The sequence below is a fragment of the Lemur catta genome, chromosome 10 (assembly GCF_020740605.2).
Source record: "Lemur catta isolate mLemCat1 chromosome 10, mLemCat1.pri, whole genome shotgun sequence".
Lineage (NCBI taxonomy): Eukaryota > Metazoa > Chordata > Mammalia > Primates > Lemuridae > Lemur > Lemur catta.
In genome coordinates this window covers 52,232,927-52,251,171 of record NC_059137.1, presented here as the reverse complement: position 1 = coordinate 52,251,171, position 18,245 = coordinate 52,232,927, and the positions used below count along the sequence as shown (strand labels likewise).

The following is an 18,245-nucleotide window of genomic DNA, read 5'->3' as shown; positions in this document are numbered from 1 at the left end:
TGTTTCCTGCAGTCACAGGGCAGAGGCCACTTAGGCAGCCTTTGCCATTTTCATTATGTCCCTCCCAGTGGGAATGCAGGTGTTTTCAGGACGCAGAGCAAATACAGGTTTTCAGTCTGACACTGAACGTGGGGAAGGTGTTACCATTTCTTTTAAAGCATCACAACCCAAGACAAAGAGTAAGAAGAAATCTTTTTAACAACAATGCTGAAAACAAGTTTTCCTTTCATTCGCCTCATGATCCACAAGAGGAAGGAAAAAAGAAAAAAAAAAAAAAAGGCTGCCTAAAAGTCACTTTATCAGGCTAGACAGTGTCTTTCTCTGGGTTCTTAGGTTGGAGTTTACAACTGTACAATCATCGGTCTCCATTTCAGATGTGGTGAGCATCTTACAAGCTTCCTGAGGACAGGAGCTGTCTTAGCCCAGAGCTGTTCAATGAATGCTCAATGAATGAATGACATTTTTATTGATTCTTTTAGCATCCTTGCACCAAATACAGTCTTGCTACTTAGCATTTTATGTCACATATGTAGATCATGGAAAGTACCCATGAATATTTTATCACGGAGACCTTCAATCACAAAGAAGCAGCTCTCAGGAAATTCAAGGCCTTTCCCCACAAACATCTATTAGTAGAAAAGACAAACGAAACAGAAGGAGAAATAAAAATACTCAAGTAATTAAACCCCAGAGTTTAATTTTCTTTAGCTCTTCAATATGTAGCTGTTTTCATAGATGATGTGCTGTATTTATTCCACCTGTGGCATTAAGCAGGCACACAAAATGATTTTGCTATACAAGGATGCTATCACTTTAAAAAACATCTAAGCTCAATATTAAGGAGGGGCCATAGCAAATAAATACTATATATTGGCTCCTGGTTTGCTGGGTCATGAAAAGGCTCAAATTCTGCCCCAACTACTAACTAAGAAGATGATGACTGTAGCCCCAAACCACAAGAGAAATTCAAGTCTTGGTCCCATACTTCCCTGCTTTCTAAAATACAGTCACCTTTAATGACTTGAAATAAGGTATTCTATAACACACTAATCTGAAGTGATCACCAAAGAAATCCATTCATACCACTTGAATGGTCACTAAAGACTTTCCACACCTGTGGACTGATGAAATAGCAGAAGAAAAGTAAATCATGCATGAAATTCACATCAAACTCATGTTCTGTTTGGTCTTCTTCAGTTATACACCTAAGTCTCTCTGTCTAAGTCAGAAAATGTGGATAGAACAGCACTATCAAGTCATTTCTTAACTGATTAAGTCACCAGAGCCACACAACATTTAGGTTAATGTCTTGATGTTAGTCTGGAGAAGAGTCTCCAATAATCACAGGCCTGTCCTGTCCAGCATTTTTATGACTTCAGTGAGGACACAGTAAATATTCTTATGATATCTGTGGCTGTACAGTTGCAGGATGGATAGTTCACATGATGGACACGAGAGTCAAGATTCAAATAATCTTAAAAAGAGTAAAATCATCCCTTGGTATCTATGGGGATTGGTTCCAGGATCTCTAAGGATACCAAAATCCATGGATGCTCAAGTGCCTTATACATAATGCCACAGTGTTTGCATATAATCCATGAACATCCTGCCATATACTTTTAAATCATCTCTAGATTACTCATAACACCTAACACAATGTAAATGCCATGGAAATTGTTATATTATATTGTTAATTATGTATATTATTTTTAATTGTTGTGTTATTTTTTGTTATTTTTTCAAATATTTTCAGTCCAAGGTTGGTTGAATTCTCAGATGCACAACCCTTGGATACAGAGGGCCAATTGTAATTCTAGGAGGAACCCAGGAAGAACAAAATTGTCATGTATAAAATAATTGTCCAAATACAAGATAAGGAGATATACTTTAACAAGAGTTCAGATATAACTCTTTGGGTTTTAGTTGACAAGTTTAAGGAATCTAATATAGCTAGAAGAGGGAGGAGCACAGGGACTAATAATTTGGTAAGTGTGGTAGATTATATTAATAGATGGCCACAAATTCTTTATCATTCTTCCTATCAAAGCAGGGTCTCTTGCCCCTCCCCTTGAATTGGGATGGTCTCTGTGACTACTTGACCAATACCAATACTGTGTTAGTTTGAGGGCCCTGGTCTTAAAGACTAGCAGCTTATACTTCATGTCACTTGGAGTACTAAAGCTTGGAACCACGCTGCCATGCTGTGAGGAAGCTCAAGCAGCCACCTGGAGAAGAACAAAGCCCCTGGCCAACAGTTCTAGCTAAGTTCCCAGCTGATGACTAGCACTAACTGGCCGGCCAAGTAAATGAGCCATCATAGAAACGGATCCTCCAGCTCTTGCTCCAGCTCCAGCTGAGCCACCTCAGGTAATGCCAAGTGAACAGAGATAAGCCAGCCCCTCTGAGACCTGCCTAAATTGCAGATTCATAACCAAATCAATGACCACTGTTGTCTTAAGCCTCCTAAGTTCTGTGGTGATTTGCTACACAGCTATCGATAAGTAGCACAGGCAGCATTAATAGAAGTACACTGAGTCATGAGAAGAAATGATTCATTTGTCCTCTCAGCTAATCAGACTCTACCAAGAATAGTGTCCAGTTTGGCTGTCACCATCTAGAAACTATGACAGGTCAAATGCAAAGAGATCAGAATGGTCTAGAATATATCACATGAGGAAGAGGTAACAGAACTGAGCATATTTAGCCTGGAAATACCAAGATGCACCAGGGAGGTGGGGAGAACATTTCACATATTTGAAAGACTACTTTGTAAAAATATTAGAATGGTTTTATGGTAAGATCAGTGGGTCACAGGATGCAGACAGGGAAAGCTTACCTTGGTTAAGGAAGAACATTCTAATTGTTTTTCAGAAATGAAATGGATGCACAGCCTTGGGAATCAAGGGAGATCTAGAATATCTCTACTGAAAAGTTAACTCTCTACCCTCATCAATTCTCAAATTTGCAAGAATTCCAACTCATTAGTTGGAATTCCAGCCTATTAGTCCTATGTGTAACTCTGAATATTCTGGCTCTGTGGGTAATTGCTGATGTTGATGGGCAGTATCCTGAACCTAAAATTCAAGAAACCCTTGATTATTCCCATTAGCATTCCTTTTCTAGGATGTACATTTTCCATGTTCCTTAACTGGCCTGCCACTAAAGCATAATCTGCCCATGTATGCAGTCCTGCCGTTTCTAAAATGAGCCAAAGACATAAGTGTAAATATGGTGTTAACAAGTGGAAAGCAAGTGCAAAATGTTAGGAAGATCTCTGGGCATGAGACCAAAAAAACAAAGCATTTTTCGTATTTCATCATACATGATATCCAGTAGTATGCTGTGGCTTTAAAAAAAAAAAGAAGAGGAGAAAAAAGGAGGGGGCTCCCCAATCAACCTATGACTAAGAGACATAATACAACAGCTTTGAGGAGCATGGATTTGCCAACTTTTAGCATGATAGAGTTACCATCAGCACTCTGAATGCTGATTTAACCTTGTGTACTTCATTTTCCTCATCTGTAAAATGGGAGTGACAAGACCAATCACATGGTGGTTAATGAAGATTAAAAAAAACAGAAGAAGAAAAACCAGATTTACCATAGCTACTGGACCTGGCACAGAAGACATTTAAAAAAGAATCTAGTTCATTTCCTCTTCACTAAAGATAGAAAAATGATGACAGAATATATTAACATAACCAATTTCCCTTTCTCTCCCACTAGATTTATCTCCTCCAAAGCAGGGACCATTTCTTACTCACTGATCTAAATCCAGCACTTAATATAGTGCTGATCACATGCTTGTTGAACTAATTAAATTATTTCCAACATCTCTTTCTGGCTCAAGCATTCTAGGGATCTCTGGCTTCAGATTTGGGGCAGAATTACTTGCAAGTATTTATATGTCCTATATATGTTTGGCCACAAAGTACCTATACTTCTATAGCTGAAAAATTACCACAATTGTAACAAAATAAGTAGGTAATTAGTTTTTGAATGCCTCCCTCGCTTGCTAAAAATATCTGTTCCATGAGGGCAGATAAATTTTGTTCAGTATCATATCCCCAGAGCCTGGCAAGAGCTTCACAACAAATGTAAACATTTGTTGAATGAATCAATGAAATGAATAAATGAATATAAGTTCTTCGCAAGTCTAAGTAAAGCATAATTTCCTAATTTTAGCAATCTTTCCTAATCAAATTCAAAGTTGCTACATTTAGGTATGACAAAATGTTTAAAAATAAAAACAGCAGATGTTTGATCTCTGGGTGGTAGAAAAAAATTCTCTCTTTAAAATCTTTGATTTATTTTATGCTGCAGGAAGTCAACCAAAATACTGGCACCCAAAAAGCTCATATAATAAGTCAGCCTAAGTCAAATATATTCTCTATCTATAAAGATGACTGTTACCAGTTGGTGTTTAAAAGTATTTTGACTACTGATCTCTGAACATAACAACTTTTAAAAATCACTTTAGCTAATGTGATTTTAAGATAAAGGAATGAGATCAGTAACCAAATTATATAAATCAGTTCACTAAAATAATAAGACTTTTCTTCAACAAAGACAAATCAAGAACATATGAGAGTTATAGTAGGACACAGCAGTTAACCTCTATCTTTACAAAATGCTCAAAATTCATTCACTAATAATTCAGCAAGGACACAGTTCTAGTCTCCTGTGAATTCCAAAGGGGGAAAGTGGGACATGATGACTAAGGACAGATGTTTATACTTTAGGGTCTGCGTCACACACAAAAAAAGGGGCAATGATTCCAAATCACAACTTTAAAAGGGGGTCAGGCAAAGGTCATTTTTTGGTAGCTCATATTGACTATAATCTGCTACAAAGGGACCCGCTGAAGCCAACATAGCAAGGTCAGAGGTGAGGGTCTATGAGGATTCAACACACACTAATTCTTAGGACAAGCTACTTTACTAATCTTTAAGGTTTTAATTACTCTAACGAAACAAAACCCTACAATGAAGCCAGCGGGGGACATAAGACAAACACAGTAAATACAAAGTGAAGCATCAGCATCTTGCCATTGTTCTGCTGCAGGGAGTCTCCGCAACCCTGATGCACACCTTGCAGCAGCAATAAACCAGCCATGGCATCCCGGAAAGACCAGATCCTCTGCAGCGGCAAGGCATGCTGTTCTCTCCAATTTCAGCACTCACCTTAGAAGTTAAAAAAAGGGGGGGAAGGAGGTTGGAGGGGAAGCCCTAGCAAGCTTGACATGAAGCCTTTGATGAAGACAATGTCATCTAACAAAAACTACAGGGCTCCAGTGAAACGCAACTCTGGTTTGAAAAATTTACATAGCTTTCCTTAAATTAAATTCTCACAGACTTAAAGAGAACATTGTAATCATACCCCCAGGAACTGCTAAATAAATACAACATACTCACAGATTTAGAGCAGCTGTAACTTTGGAAGAAGAATGAATACAGTTCCACTATGAAGATGTCTTTCCTTCTCTTCTACCAGATTGTTTAAAGAGCCAACAAAAAGAAAAGACAATCCTCAATTTAAAAGCCAACAAAAATCCTCAATTTCTGTTTTATTCCTTGGTCTCCAATGAGACTCTCAATTATCAGGCACAAGCAAAGTAGTTGCCGCCGAGGCTGTTGACAGCATCCCAGAGCTTTCCAGGGCAGAATTTAAGACATGTCAGTTAAAGTGGCAGCTACACTCACTGCTGTAGCGGATGCTTCTGCAGGAAGGGATGCCGGGAGATTTTTTTTTCCCCCAATCTCTGCTGCAGCCTAATTCTAATCCATCACTGTTTAATTATCCTAGAGAAACAGGCTAGAAAAATACAAATGGCCTGGATTTATAAAAACTATAGGATCTTTAAATGATTTTTCATCTAATCCAGGGATTCAACTCCTACCTAATAAAGGTCAATTGAGGAATAAAATGAATTACCTCTTTTGTTTTAAGGAAAATGTAGGAATAGGCTGTTACTCTCAGGTTAGACTTGAGTTTTATATCCCATGGACTTTTTTAAACACTAAATAAGGGGAAATTAATTTCTCTAAAGTTTTTAGACTAATGCACAAAAGTTAGTGAAGGGAATTAAACATACATATGACACCAATATAGTTGGAAAACTATACTTTTAAATTAATATTTGATAAATAATAATTTAAAGCGGTTTTGATGAAACTAAAAAAAAGTAGGCTTAGCAAACACTAGTTCAATGATTCTAGGATAGAACACAATTCTAAAGTTCAGCTGCACTTTTTTGGTTTAAATATTTAATAGATAAAAGAGCTCTCATGGCAATGAGATGGTCAGTGACTAGACAAATTTCTTGTCTTGCCTTAAGGGCTCTTGCACATACTAGAACCGAAACGTTTTTATTACAGGGCTCACTAGTTTTTCTGATCATAAAAGTAAAGCCAGTTAACATATTCTGGGATCTCCAAATTATAAAATAATAAACTCCTTGGAAAGAATAGAAAAACAAAAAATTAAAACCTGCCATAATTTCATAATCCAGAGATAATAATTATTAATGTTTTATAATAATTTACTTCTAGTCTTCTTCCATATGTATGTATCACATGGAAGGGACATGACAACTAAGGAAGTATGACAACTAAATGTATTTTTTCTTTGATACTATCATTTTATATTACCCTTTCACACAGAATTATGGTTATTTATCCAAAAATGTGAACTATTGTTAACCACCGATATTTCTAAAACTGCTCAGAAGAATTGGCATGTGCAATGACAGTCACTACATACCCGTGTACCTACTATGTGCTGGGCACAGGGGACACAGTGGTGAGCTGAGCACACATGGCCCGTGCTCCCCTGGAGCTCTCAGATCAGCTGGGATGCTAGATATTCACCAAATGACAGCAACTACCATGGCTACTGAACTACAAAAAAGAACTACAGACTTTTTAGAAAGGTCAGGGTTTCTCAAGAAAGGAAGAGAGAACTACAAACCCAACTGCAAAATTATTAGTACAGTGTATTTCACACCTTCATTTGCCATTCATGTAAATATCTCTCATCTAATATTTATTCTTTTCTCTATATCAAAAAACGTTTTAAGTACAGCTTCCAACTTATTTTTGTGAATAACGTATTATATGTAAGAGAATAATTGATCTAATTTGTGTAAATTTTATGCATTTAATCGATTAGAACATAATCTTTATGAAACTACAAAAGGTAGGCCACCCATATAATTTCAGATAGCCTTTAAATGGTCAGGTACCACAGGTTTTCAAGCAATCTCCAACCTTAAATTAACTGAGACATGCTCAGCATCTCAGCAAGGCTAAAAATACTCCTGTGAGAATGTTGGAAGAGACATGACAACATGACATGGATTTTTTACGTGACCATCTTGATGTAATCTAAGAGTAAAAAAAAAGTCCAAATGATGTATGAAGATACTCTGTTCTAAGGGAAGGTGAGCACAACTCCCCAGACTCCTTAAGTGTAGGTTACACATAGTGACTTCCTTCTAAAGACTGTAATATGAAAGGAAGGTAGGGGGGTGAACAGTAATTTTACAGTGGAAAAACCTGGCAAACACTACCCAGACAGGCAATCAGGGGCAACATCATTGATAAACCATTGATAAATCATGTTGATAGTACGTATTCTTTTTTTTTTAAGACAGGGTTCTGCTCTGTTGCCCTAGGCTGGAGTGCAGTGGTGTGACCACAGCTCACTGCAGCCTAGAACTCCCAGGCTCAACGGATACTCCTGCCTCAGCCTCCCAAGTAGCTAGGACAAAAGGCACATGCCACCACATCTGCTAATTTTTAAAAATTTTTTGTAGAGATGTTGCCCAAGCTGGTCTCAGACTCCTGGCCTCAAGTGATCTTCCCGCCTCACCCTCCTAAAGGCATGACCCACTGCGCCTGGCCATAGTATATATTCTTGACAGGATATGATGAAAATGGCACTTTACTTCTCTGGTCTTCTTCCCAAAAACCCATATATATAACTTCGGTCTAACCATGAGAAAAAAATCCCACTAGGAGGGCACGCTACAAAATACCTATCCAGTTCTCTTCAAATCTGTCAAGGTCGTCAAAAATGAAGAAAGTCTAGAACTGTCACAGCCACGAGGAGCCTAAGGATATCTGACAACTAAATGTCCAGTGGTATCCTCGATGAGATCCTGGAACAGAAAAAGGCTATTAGGTAAAAAACTAAGGAAATCTGAACAAAGTATTGGAATTTAGTTAGTGACATGTACCAATACTGGTTCATTAATTGTAACAAATGTACCATACTAATGTAAGATATTAATAATAGGGGAATCTAAGTGTAGGATAGATAGGAACACTTTCTGTAAATCTAAAACTGTTCTAAAAAATTAAGTCTATTAAAAAATGATCTTTCCCAAAGTGAAAGTAACTTTGCTTTTGCTGATCATTAATAAAATATACTTCAAAAAAATTTTGTCAATACCAAAAAGTTATGAGACTTTGAAAATTATAAATACCCTGTAATTCCAATTGAAAACACACTGTATGTATGTGAGTCCTTGTGTGGGCTTCATTCACACACATATGCAGATGTACATATGTCTATATGCTGTTCCACCACGTGGTGGCTGTGGTAGGCTGGATAAATGGCACCCAGAGACACCCAGGTCCTAAGCCCTAGAACCTATGAATGGTACCTTATATGACAACAGAGACTTAACAGATGTTCAAGATCCTGAAATGGAGAGATTATCTTGTACTATTTCAGAGTGGGAAAGACAATCACAAGTTTCCTTACAAGAGAGGGGTAGGAAGATATTTGACACCAAAGACAGAAGGTGATGTGACCATGGACACAGGGAGTGATGTGAAGATGCCATGCTGCTGTCTCTGAAGAGGCAGGAAGGGGCCATGAGCCAAGGAGTGCAAGAAATACAGCTCTACAGGCTAGAAAAGGGCAAGAAAATGGATTCTCCCCCAGTACTTCTCAAGGGAGCATGGCCATGGGACACCTTGGTTTTGACCTAGTAGAACCCATTTCAGACCATGACTGACAGAACTGTAAGACAATAAACTTGTGTTGTTTTAAGCCACCAAGCATGTGGTGGTTTGTTACAGCAGCCATAGGAAACTAATATTGCAGCCTTATGACCTCTATTTCTTCTTTTCAGTTGTCTGCTTACGTCCCTTTATCACTTTTTCCATCTTTCTTAATCTGTTTTTAGTGTCAACTCTCTTTCATATATGTTCATGGGTTTTCTTCGTTAATTCTCTTCTAAATGGGTTTCTAAGGGTTTTATCCTAATGATCAAAACTGTCATTCTTTTCTCCTGTTGGTGCCCTGCTTAAAACATACTTTCCTACCCAAAGAACATATACTTGTTTGCCTTCATTTGATCTTAAAACTTAATAAAATCTCTGGCTGTTTTCCTTTATTATTAAGAACCATGCAAAGCCAGACATCCCCACACCTGTGTTTTTCTACCCTTCAACCCTGGCCCCAGTGTCAACACTGAGGCGCGGCTGGAGAATGAGTGTGGAGGAGGAAGACTAGAGACTTCCTGGAGACTCCCATCCACACCCACGCCCCCTCTGTCAAGTCTGCCCCCAAACTAGCTTATTGCCTGATATAGAGACTGTGTTCAACAAATGTTTGTTAAACCTAGAATGTCTATAAATTCATAAAACTAGCATTAAAAGAAAAAAACATCATGAAAGCAAGCACGCTCCCCTTTTCCCTGGTCTGCTGAAGTGACTCTCAGAAATGGGGAAATAAGCAGGGATAACACTCACTCTTATTTCTTAGATATAGATACCTTAGACATAGATATCTTATTTCTTTGCTATCTTGTTTCTTAGATACAGGTTTAACAAAATGCATTTTTTTTTACTTTTTAAAAAGTGTTTTTATAGTTTGAGGTAGCCATTGTGAGGCTGCATGAAATAGCTATATCAAAATGTCTTGCATCTTGGGAGGAATAATGGCTTTACAAAAATAGCAATGCTCCTCAATATGGCATTATACATTAAGTAACTGGTATATATATTATGTTGCATTTGCTTTACACTTTGCAGTTTTACAGAATGCTTTCAAATAAATTATTTAATAGGTTAAAGACATATATCATAAAATAATTTTTTTACTTATATGAAATTGTCTGAAAAGACATCCCTTAACAATTTTGTGACTAAGTTCTACTGAAAATATAGGATCTGTCTATGTATCCAAACAATATAACTGTACTGAGACAATGAGAATGTTCTTTTAAAATACATATGCTTTAAAAATCCAATCATGCATGGCCTTAATTTTCTTATAGTGATTACATAGAATTATTTCAGTCAAAGGAAACTACATATTGTAGGTATAATTTCTTTTAAATTGGGGCCAAAATTTTTAAATGGCAAAGAATCTCTTAAACCAATGGCAGATTTGACACACAGAATTTTATGTACATACACGCTTTTTTTTTTAACTAATCGAACTCTGCCTGTAGTTACTATTTATAATCTAACCACTATGAAGAAAAATACTAATTAGATCTTTTTCAACTATCATTCACTGATAATCACCCTTAATTAAAACAGACAAACTACTGTATCATCAATTGATCTAAACTAATGAGGGGGAAAAAATGGCCCTAAAAGCCTTATCTCATTCTATTTTACAATTTATGGTTCAAAAGAGGTATGAAAAAAGAAATTGTCAGTGAGAAATGTTACGCTACAAAATATTTTTATTTCCATTGTAAGCTTCTAATCACCTGGCTACAAATGTCTCCCTATTTCATCTTCTACAGGTAAGTACAAATTCACAGCAGTTCTTGAACATAAACACATTAATCCCCACTGTATTCACACTATCACAGGACTCCATTAAACACGTAAGGATTTTGGGCCGGGCACAGTGGTTCACACCTATAGTCATAGCACTTTGGGAGGCCGAGGTGGGAGGATCACTTAAGGCCAGGAGTTCAAGACCAACCTGAGCAAGAGTGAGAACCTGTCTCTATAAAAAATAGAAAAATTAGCTGGGCATGGTGGTATGGGGCTGTAGTTCCAGCTACTCAGGAGGCTGAGGCAGGAGAGTTGCTTAAGCCCAGTAGTTCAAGGTTGCAGTGAGTTATGATGAGGCCACTGCATTCCAGCCTAGGTGAGGGAGCGAGATCCTATCTCAAAACAAATAATCAACAACAACAATAAAAACACATGTAAGGATTTCAATGTAAGGATAAATTCAAAATTTTCCTAAGATGCTGTGGAATATCAGAGACCACTGCTGAGAATATATTAAACCTGCATCTGTTCTAACAGTCTTTGTACATAAATTCATTTCCCCCAACTTCTCTAAACTACCATGAAAACAAAATCTTCATTAACCAGTACCCCAACCAGGTTTTAGTTAAATTTTTGTCCTGTTGCCCACTGCAGTTTGTTTGAGAAATAGGTTAATCAAAAATACCACCAAGCCAGGATGATTCCAAATGGTTAATCCATTCTCCCCACTAGACAAGGCCAGGAATCCTCCGTGACCCAACTTCACTTGCATCCACAGCCCCACTGGTGTTCCACACCCACTGCTCCGTGCTCTGGCCACTGTCCTCAGAGCTGTCCCTCTAGCCTGTCCCCACCTCTGAGCCTCGGCACCAGCTCCATCAACTGAAGTCCCACCCATCCTTCAAAACCCAAAGCATAGGCCAGCTGCCTCTACCTCCCAACCAGAAGACAGCCCTCTTTTGCAACTCTCAAAACACTGCATTAATTCATGTGTCACGTCACAGGTAATTTATGAACAGACTTTTATTAAACCCACCACTATATTGTCAGAGATGACAACTGTGCACAAACACTGGGAAAAAAAGGGTAGTCCTCAGAGTGCCAAGAAGCACAAACCAGCATGGAATGGTTAAATTAGAAAGCAGGAGACCACTGCAGAGTTAATCGAGAACTGCATATTATTTGTGGCAAATTTCTATATATCATGAGATGTGACTAATTTACAGTCCCTCCCTAAGAGGTCTTTATACCAAACAGGTCATAAAGTTCATAAACAATTTTAATTTTTTTTTAAAAAAAATGGTCAGTGTGCCACTTTTTTAATCTCTAATTTATCCTCCAGTTCTAAATGGTGGAGATTTCTATATGATCTATCACTTTGCAAAACTAAGAATTTTCAAAATTAATTACTCAGTAAAAATAATAAAATTGTTACTTCAAAGATCCAGGAGTAGGAAAATGTATGTTTGGGGTAGCAAATCAATTAGGCAGAAAAGGAAAGTAGTTTCATTTGTGGAAACAATTTAAGCCCTCCCTCAACTGTTAGTATGAATCTTTTCATTAGGAATTCAAGAGAAAATATTCACTGGAAGAAATTAATCATCAGGTTGACAAGAGGATCATATCTTGATACAGAGAGATTGAAGTATTACTCTTTGCACTAGAAGCATAAAACCAAATGTGTGATTCAGTCAGAGTAAAGAAAAAGAACTCCAATGAGCAATTCACAAAGGGAATGCGATGGCATCACAAATTTAAGAGGAGATGAGGGAGAAATATTGAAAAACCCTGAAATTAGGACAAACGAAAAGTTCACATAAAAATAATTAAAGAAATTTTTACAATTAACATATATTTATAATCAGAGGAAAAACACACACTATTTTTTAAAATATTGAATAATGGATTATTTCTGCAGTATTTTCAATCTCAAAAAAGTTTAGTAATGCAGGAGACAGACTTAAGAACAGGAATACCATACCCTATGTTGGAGAAATAAAAGGAACCATCCAAGTGGGCTTTCCCTGTGAATGGAGTATATCCTATTAACTCTCAAAACATTATTGTAAAACATTTTTTAGTCCTTCTGAAATTTTCTTAGTATATGTGACAAGTCTCTATCTTGTTAAGTGGAATATACTAGATATAATTTAACCTTTTCCCAATGTCTCAGAGACAGCAATATGAAGATAATTTTCTCCATGGAGACAGTCAGCACCTGGAGTGGAGGGGGTGTGGATTGGTGTCAACATGACAGGGCTAGGAGGTGCCCAGATATTTGGCTAAACATTATCTCTGGGTGTGTCAGTGAGTGTGTTTTTGGACAAGATTAACATTTGCACTGGCAGACTGAGTAAAGCAGACTGCCCTCCCCAGTGTGGGGTGGTCTCATCCAATCCACTGAAGGCCCGAACAAAAAAGGCTGAATAAGAAAAAATTCCCTCTCTCTCTCTCTTGCCCTCCCTCCCTCTCTCTCTCTCACTCTGCCTGTCTTTGAGCTGGGACATCAGTCTTTGCCTGCTTTTGGACTTGGACTCAGACTGGAACTCACACCATCGTCTCTTCTGGTTCTCAAGTCTTCGATTGGACTGAGCTATACCATCAGCTCTCCTGGGTTTCCAGCTTGCCAAATGCAGGGCTGGGGATTTCGTAGCCTCCATGATCACCTAAGCCAATCTCTTAGAGTAAATCCTGTCACATACAGACATACATATCTCCTTTGGTTCTATTTTTCCAGAAAACCCAGACTAATATTATACAAGAAGGGCACTAAAGTACCAATATTTACTGAACACCTACTATGTGTTTTTTACTCCCATTATCACATTTAAATTAAATTTCACTTAATGCTCTCAATAAATCTGCTGAAACTGAAGCTCAGGGAAACTGGCCCCAGGACTCCCAGCCAGGAAATGGCAGGCAGGGACTGTAGCTCAAGTCTGACAGTGAAGTCTGCTGCCATGCCTCTCCTGGAAGGTATATGTATTCGTGTGCTCCTGGGCAAAGTGAAACCACACTGCTGGGCTTTGCAGTTCTATGGCTGTGTGTAATATTTTCTTTTTTCTTTCACTGCCAGTTTTTGCCATTACGAACAAACTGGCTTCTAAAATCACTCCCTTACAATACCTCCCAGAACTCTGTATGTCAAAATTATGAAAAGATCAAAAAGCAAAGTTTATTAGAATTAGATCAATATCAATTATAGACTATGGATGGAGGCCTCTACTACAAGTAAAGGACAAGATTTTTAGAGCATGAACTCTAATATCTAACTCTGGCTACCCCTTCTGGTGTTGGGCTCTATTTTATATAGGTGAGGTTCTCTATTAGGTGAAGTACTATTAATACTATATCGTTGTTACAACCATGGTGAGAGCAGCTGGACATTTCAACAACATTGAAAAGGTAACAAAAATTTAAGTGACAGTCTTAAAGGACACACGAAATAATGCATACCAGAAACTAAAACAGCCAGATACATTCTGAAATGGGAAAATCTGTAGATTTGCTAAACTTAGCAGGACAGGGAAGTTAAAATTAGAAAAAAAGAAAGAAAATGCTGGCAGATAAATGCAGCCACAGTGAGGCTCAGGTGGCAATGAAGAGAAAATGTTCCATCATTAGGAAGTGAGGCAGCGTTAAGGAGCTATTGTTTATAGGATGAGAAAAACTGTAACACAGTTGACAGCAGAATAAAAGAAGTCAATACACACAAGGCTTCCAGAAGTCCTCATTTTAAAAGTACACAAGAGGTCTCTCTAGCAAATATGTAGGATAAGCAAACTGAAAAATTTAATGTATAACATGAAGGATATAGTGAATAATAATGTATTATATTCAGGATTTTTGCTAAATTAGATTACAGCTACTCTAGTCACAGGAGGAAAAAATGGGTATGTATGTGAGATGATGGATATGTTCATTTGTCCCACTATAGTAACTATTTTACTATTTTTTCTTATAATACCACATTGTATACCTTAAATGTACACAATAAAATTTACTTAAAAAAATAAAAAACAAAAAAAGTTACATGAAGAGGTTTCTGATAGTCATGAATCAAAAGCATCTCCATCACAGGAGTCATTTTTGGATGCTATTCTTGTAAGAACCAATCATGCTAACATTAAAACCTCTGAAACAGTTGAACAAGAGTCAATTTTATACCAACACAGACATATAGATCAAAGGAACAGAATAGGAAGCCCAGAAACAGAGTGTTATTTTAATGAACTTATTCAATAAAGGAGATATCATACATAAATTGTTTCCTTCATGGACTTAGCAGATGGTGTTGGAATTGTGGGCTAGCAATTCTAGGCCTGGTGTGAGATAGGAATCTAAACTAACTCCAGCTGGGTCAAATTCAGGGCTCTGTTTTGTTGGGGTGTTTTCCTAGGATTTGATTTTTTTAAAAACTAATAGATGTTAGAAACTACTCGCAGTGCCTTCCAGACATCCCAAAGGTAAAGCCACTGCCAGCCTGCTGGAGCCAGTGAGAGCTTGGAGAGACATAAGTGTTAATGCGCACTGCTCATGAGTCTTGTTGCTCATGTCGGCCAGACCTGCTCTTCTCTGTGAGGCCTGAGCCCCTTTCTGGTGTGTGTCTGGCATTCTAGATCCTCATTGGGGACAGCAGTCCCTCCACTGGGGAACTCCAATCACTGGCCCCACGGCACGTCACCTGGACTGCAGTCTCCCATCATGGCCCAAGCTCGGTTCCTGTCCACACCCAGGGTGGAGCAACAGCCAGGGTGGGGCAGCGTTGAACAATTATAGGATTTCTAGATGGTGCTAACTTGCTAACCTTAAAAGCAATTTTTAAATAATCATATAAACAGGCTGTCTTCCAAACAGTACAGTGTGAAAAGGCAAGAGGGAAAAGACTAACTTTGTAGTGGAAAACCCTGGCAAACACCACCTCAAGCCAGCTGACCAAGTTCAACTTCAACAGTGGTAAGTCACATTGATATCATGGACCTATGCTGTGATGTGATAAGAACGGCCCTTACATCTGTGGTCTTGCTGCCAAAAACACATGACTTCAGTCACATCATGAGGAAAAAACCAAATTTTCGATTAAGAGACATTCTGCAAAATAACTGTCAAGGTCATCAAAAGCAAGGAAAGTCTGAGAGACTGTCACAATCAAGAAGATCCTCAGGAGACATGACTACTAAATGTAAAATGGTATCCTAGCTTGGATCCTCAGACAGAAAAAGGACACTAAGCAAAAACTAAATAAATCTGAATAATGTATGGACTTTAGTTAATAATGTATGAATTTAGATCATTAATTGTGACAGATGTACCATGCTAACTTAAAAAATTAATAATAGGGAAAAACAGGTGTAGGGTAGACAGGAACTCTCTGTATTGCCTTCACAATAAATCTATAAATCTGAAACTGTTCCGAAGTAAAAAGGTCGTTTTTTTAAAATCTTAATCACAATTAGGTTTTTTAAAAAATCATATGAACGTTCAACAATATAAACACGAAAAATTTTTGGACAAAATAAAAATTTTAATTCTAACATAAAGAAAAATAGCAGTTCGGGGAAAATATCTGTAGCAAATATGACAAAAGGTTAGGGTACATATAATTTAAAGTACATAAGGAAAACATTGAGAAAAAAAGTTAAGCAGGCAAAAGAAGACTACAAGTCATACAAAAGGAAATGCAACATATTAAATAATGGTAGTAAAGAAAAAATTTAAATGTTAGAACAGGTATCATTTAAGCTGCAAAACTTTTTTCAAATAATACCCAGTGATGGTAATGCTAGAGTTTAAACCATTTCTCTTATATAGTATTGGTAGTCAAGTAAACTGATAAACCTCTTTTGAAAGTGCTGGAAACTGCATTGTGTGTTCCCCCTACCCCTACTCTAACTCCCAATGTTATGATATTTAAAGTGGGACCTTTAGGAAACAATTAGGTTTAGATGAGGTCAGAGAGTAGGGCCCTTATGATCGGATTACCACCGTTATAAAAAAAGACACCACAGAGCTTGTGCCTGCACTGGCTGTCTTGCGCTCTCTCTCCCACGTGAGGACAGAGCAAGAAGGTGGCAGTCTGCAAGCCAGTAAGAGAGCCCCAACCATGCTAGCACCCCTGTCTCAGACTTCTAGCCTCCAAAACTGTGAGAAAATAAATTTCTGTTGTTTAAGTAACTCGGTCTACTGTATTTTGTTACAGTAGCTAAAAATGACTAATACAAAAAGGTAATTTGAGATATATAAAGAGTAATAAACATATTCCTCTCCTTTAATGCAGTAATCCTACATTTGTAACATTAACCTTTGGAAATAATTCAAAAATATGACAAAGCTATACACATGAAAATATTCATTACTTAGTTTTAAGATTTTAAACCAGTAACAACCTAAATGTCTAACAATGGAGAAGTAGATCAGTAAATTGTGGTATTCCACTTGATTTAATATGATTTAGTCATGTAAAACTATTACAAAAACTATATTGGGTTATAGTAAATGCTTGTAATAAAATTAAGTACAAATCAAAAGCAAAAATCTACAGTATGAGGCTATAATGTAAATAAAGTATTAAAAGGGTTATAAACAAAATAATTAGTTGGAAAACGTTTTAATTTAATTAATGTTACAAGAAAAAATACTCCAAAATGTATGAGAGTAACATTAGACAGATCTTTTCTTAAGCATAATCACATCCTAACTCTTCGATTACAGAGAAGGGATTTTTCTCTGACAGTAGCCACCATAGTACTCAAAAAAACAAGAATGAAATATTTATATTTCATGTAAGAAAATGATCAATTTTTCTTTACTGTATACTTCTTATTATATTACTTACATAGAGATGGTTTCCAAGGCATCCTCAAAGATGTCCTGAGGGGGAAATAAAAAATACAATGAGTTTCTCAAGAGTTCTAAATGTAAAAGAGAAAATGAATTATGTGTATGAGGAGGAACAATATGGTGGGAGGGTAGACCCTGCAGTAGAATCACTCAACTTAACCCTGATTAACAGAATTCTGTTCACAGAAATCAAGCATATGAAGTTAATTTTTTTTAATTAAGACTGGTAAAATACTCAGTGGGCAATCCAGCTGGGCTAATTTAGGGTCTGACTTCTTTAATTGCGTTATCTCTCACTCCTCAGTCTCATTCATCCCAGATATAGAATAAAATAATATATAACAGGATCTGCCCAACTTAGTCTTCTTTTTCTCCACAGCTAGACAAGTGAGCCTCCTCTGGGCCGCCTTTTCTCATGGAACTGCACCACCCTCCCAGCTGTTCTTCCTGCCACCGGCCTTCCCCCAGCTTCCTCTGTGCACATAGGACAGCCCTGTCCTTCAGGCCACTGGCCTCATCACAAGCTGCAACAGGAGAAACACACACACTCCTATGCACTCAGAACCCCACACACAAACTCTCCACTCACATAGACTCACAATCTCACAGTCACACACATGCCCACAAGCACACATGCACTCACTCAAAAACTCACAAA

At 37.5% G+C, this 18,245-nt stretch overlaps 1 protein-coding gene across 2 annotated transcripts in view; it reads right to left on the bottom strand.

The window, feature by feature from the left end:
• The window catches only part of TTC39B (tetratricopeptide repeat domain 39B), a 99,131-nt gene that overhangs the window by 54,917 nt on the left and 25,969 nt on the right, over positions 1-18,245 (bottom strand). For both annotated transcript variants that reach the window (XM_045562173.1, XM_045562174.1), the window contains exon 2: positions 17,583-17,617. In XM_045562173.1, coding sequence (XP_045418129.1) covers positions 17,583-17,617 — 35 coding nt within the window. The remainder of the gene's footprint in view (positions 1-17,582; positions 17,618-18,245) is intronic.